The sequence below is a fragment of the Diplotaxodon limnothrissa genome, linkage group LG16 (assembly GCF_057381915.1).
Source record: "Diplotaxodon limnothrissa isolate DT_005_m linkage group LG16, D_limnothrissa_male_GT1.1, whole genome shotgun sequence".
In the NCBI taxonomy this organism is placed as follows: Eukaryota; Metazoa; Chordata; class Actinopteri; order Cichliformes; family Cichlidae; genus Diplotaxodon; species Diplotaxodon limnothrissa.
The window spans coordinates 28,628,129-28,632,386 of NC_140611.1; the positions used below are offsets into that span (position 1 = coordinate 28,628,129).

General features: G+C 39.6%; 1 protein-coding gene across 1 annotated transcript; it reads right to left on the reverse strand.

Annotated features, from left to right (window-relative positions):
* Positions 1 to 779: 779 nt before the first annotated feature.
* stx19 (syntaxin 19) lies at positions 780 to 3,708 on the reverse strand. The gene is made up of 4 exons (XM_085374874.1): positions 3,487 to 3,708; positions 3,131 to 3,367; positions 1,870 to 2,082; positions 780 to 1,016 (listed from the first exon to the last, which is right to left on the reverse strand). The coding sequence occupies exons 1-4, from the start codon at positions 3,706 to 3,708 to the stop codon at positions 780 to 782; spliced, it is 909 nt and encodes a 302-aa protein (XP_085231000.1).
* Positions 3,709 to 4,258: the final 550 nt, after the last annotated feature.

The following is a 4,258-nucleotide window of genomic DNA, read 5'->3' on the forward strand; positions in this document are numbered from 1 at the left end:
CAAATGTAATTTTCGCTCTTATTTTTACACAAATGGCTTCGATGATTTCCTGCAGTTTTGTGATTATGGCAGAAATATTTTGATCAAGCCTCATTATTCAAAGTTTTATTTGAATACGTCTATGTGAAAGTGCATAAATTAATTACTTTTTTCTTTCACTGAAAATGATCTTACTTTGAAATGCAAATGAGACTAATGACTAATTGTAAAATAACTTTTTTCCATCAGCATGTGGACCAAGACTGGAATGAATATCTAATGGCTCAATGCCACTCTTAAAGTAAATTTATGTTTGTGCTCAAAAGAAAAGACATTTTAAAGTGCAGATAATGTATTAAAAACAAGCCACAAGTCATTATCAAGAGTTTGTGTAGCAGGACAAAAGGAAAAAAAAAAAGAAAAACGGTGAGATATCAGTCTTGCTGATGTAGTGGTCAGTGGCCTCCCCTTGTTTGCGACCTCTGTCAGATGACAGTGAAGGTCTCCAGTAAGCAACAGTGTTGGTGAGTAGCACTCACAGAACTGTCTCTTCTAATAGCAGCCGCTTCACACCTTCTTGAATGAAATAGGTGCCTCCCATACCAATTCTGGCCCATTCCCCCTAATTGGTTTCTATGCTCTGTTGAATCTGTCTTCACTGTTGCTCTGTTCAACAGCCAAAAGTTCAGTACCTTTCCTGTCACTTTAGCGGTACTGAAAGCCAGTGTTACTTACTTCCAACAGGTAAAATGAAGTAAAATCAGTTTTCCAATAAGCTATGATTCAAATTATTCTATGTATTACAAGCAGCATCGCCATGGAGGGCAGCAGCAACAGCAAAGCTGTCGAATTGGGTTCCTCTTCTTATACCTGGCAGCTGCCTTAAACTTCTCATTAGATGCAACCACGTAATCCTGCGTCATCTCTACATTGGTCTGAATGTGTTCAATAAAGACCCCCTGTTCCTCCACCAGCATGAAAATGTCCATGAAGAGGTCCCGAAGCTCCTTCATATTGTTCTCCAGGCTCAACAACTCCTGTTGGTGGAGAAGGATAGTGGGATTAATACTGCAGGTAAGAGAGACATTAGTCAGATGATGGGAGAAAGGACCAGAAGATTTAAGACGCAATGAAGGAGCAGGCTGAGGAAGACCATGACCTGAGCATGGGAAAATGCTCAACATTCTCATGACTTTTATATACTTAGTGATTAATGTCCTGTTTCACTAACACATCTCTCTGTATTCAACACTGGCTGTAAAGGTGTTTGTTAGGACAGAGAGCACTACTTCTTTCTATTCTCAAGGAGTCAATTTTATTCACCTGGTGTCCCAGGTCTACACGAATCTCTGATAAATGTCTAGAATAACAACCAGTACAAACCTTTTCTGCTCCTTTACCCATTTGTGTCAGCTGATGTAGTGTATTTGTAAAACATGCTAAAAATGGCACTTTTTTATTACCTCCCTTAAAGAGGATATGTGTTTGTTTAGGTTTGACTGTTTGTTAGCAGGGCTAATCAAAAAGCGAATGAATTTGCATGAAAATTTTACCAGAGGTTGGGTTTGGGCCAGATTCAATGTTATTAGCTTCCACAGTTGATCCAGATCTATTTCCAAGAGCCTTTTAAAGGATTGTTTAGCATTGCTGAATATTGATATATTATCTCATATGCATTCTCAAACCGCTCTTGTTAATTTTTGTTATTAAAGATTCTCACATTCACAGCATGAACAGACTGGATATCTAACTTTAGCAAGGAGCAAATTTCTATCAAATAAAGAACACTGAATTAGTTTATTTGCCATGAATGGCTGGTTGTTTTAGGTGCCTTCAAGAATCTATTGTTACCTTTGTGTTGGTCCAGTGAGTTACTTGTGCTTCCCTTACCTTGTGTCGCTGTTCGATCTCAGATAATTGTGTCCGCGTGATTCTGACATCATTCAGCAGGTTCTCGTTGAACACCTCCCAATTTCCGGTGGCCACCATCTCATCCACCTCCTCCTCTGTTACAGGTTTTCCTGATACCTCCAGCTGCCGGATAATGAAGTGCTTACAGCGCTCTTGCTTGGTCAGCAGGCCTTCATTATACTCTCGCATTACCTGAAAATAATTACAGCCAAAAGAAATAAGAGGAAGACAGTGTATGAAGAATGAGAGGCGTTTTAGTCCCATGTTTTTTATCATCAGTAGAAAACATAAACATGGTCTTCGGTGCAGTGACAGTTTTCACAGTGTTCACAGTGCATTTACTGCATTTCTTTTCACGTTATCAAATACAGATAAATGTATATATTTATTTATGTATGTATGTATGTATTCATATATTTATATATATATATATATATATATATCGAAGAATCCATAGGTCCCGCATCCTATTCATGTAGCCCCTTCCGCCGGGGTGCAAGATGCTAGCAGGCAAGGCATACATGGAACGCCATAACCAAGTGGCCGGCATAGTGTACAGGAACATCTGTGCCGAGTATAATCTGGAAGTCCCGAGGTCAAAATGGGAGATGCCCCCAAGGGTGGTGGAGAATGACCGAGCTAAGATCCTGTGGGACTTCCAGATACAGACGAACAAAATGGTGGTGGCTAACCAACCGGACATAGTGGTGGTAGACAAACAGAAGAAGACGGCCGTAGTGATCGATGTAGCGGTTCCGAATGACAGCAATATCAGGAAGAAGGAACACGAGAAGCTGGAGAAATACCAAGGGCTCAGAGAAGAGCTCGAGAGGATGTGGAGGGTGAAGGTAACGGTGGTCCCCGTGGTAATCGGAGCACTAGGTGCGGTGACTCCCAAGCTAGGCGAGTGGCTCCAGCAGATCCCGGGAATAACATCGGAGATCTCTGTCCAGAAGAGTGCAGTCCTGGGAACAGCTAAGATACTGCGCAGGACCCTCAAGCTCCCAGGCCTCTGGTAGAGGACCCGAGCTTGAAGGATAAACCGCCCGCAGGGGCGTGCTGGGTGTTTTATATATATATATATATATATATATATATATGTATATGTGTGTGTATGTGTGTGTGTGTTTGTGTGTGTGAAACTTTAATTCTTTTCAAACTAATCTACCAAAGAAAGAAAAAAAGAAAGAAAGAGTTAAATATCAAAAAGAAAAAAAAATAGTAAGAATATACTCCAGACCTGCTGGAAGCGGCGGAGTAGTGCTGCATGTTGGGAGCTTTGTATTCTCGTTAAAGCAGCAGTAGGTCCCTGCTGCTCCATAGTTTTCTGGACCTGTTTCGAAAGGTTGTCTAAACGACGGTGGAGGCTTTCGGCCCTGAGCTTTATGTCTCGTGTTATGCTGCTCTCTTTTTTCATCACACTAAAACGACGCATGGTTGCCACCATGGTCTTTTGCTGTTGAGTGAACTTAAGGACCTGTTTGTAGGTAAGATTTGGAAACACACGTTAATAACATAGTAAGTAATATCCTGCAAATATCGTGTAATAAATAAATAAACAAATGCTAAATGCAAGTCTAGTTTAGTCATTTTTACCTCTGTTTCCAGCACTGCAATGTCATCTTGTATATGCTCAACCTCTGACAGAAAGTCCTGAATGACTGGCTCCTCCTCAAACACCACAGCTTGTGGCTTTATGACCCCAAACGCCACAGAGTCGTCATCATCATCCTCCACTGAGAAAGGATTGGTATTCTCAGTTGCAACCACAGATAACTCTTGAGCCTTCTGCTGCAACTCCACCAATCTGTCTCTCATTATGAAAAAGCACTCCTCTCACAGTTATAAGTTATTACAGTATGTAAAGATCTTGCCAGTGCTGATGAGAAAATCCTGAACAGAATAAATAAAAGAAAAATTATTCATTTTGACACACTGTAGTAAATAATAACAAAATATACAGTACAAAAGTATGAAATACTGACAGTAAAGCTAGAATGTGTCAATCAGTTTATGACTATGCCCTTTTTTTCACCAAAAGCACGAAATAACATTTTGTAGTTCTAATATGGATATTTTTTAGAGTTCATGTCTGGATTGTTTCTAAATTTTAAGAATGACACTAAATCAAGAGGTTTGAGTATCAATTATTCTAAAGGGAAACAGCTGAGACAATAGGGTCATGGGCAATGAGCTCTTTTTACTTCTGTCAATACTAGATGATTTTAAAATATGAAATACAATAATATTTTATATTTTTTATTTTTAAAAAATATTTTCTTTCTTAGTTGTACTATAAAAAAATCCATAACTGGTGCTCTGAACATTCAATGAGTATCCGCAGTGAAGAGCTAGACAGCACTAGGCC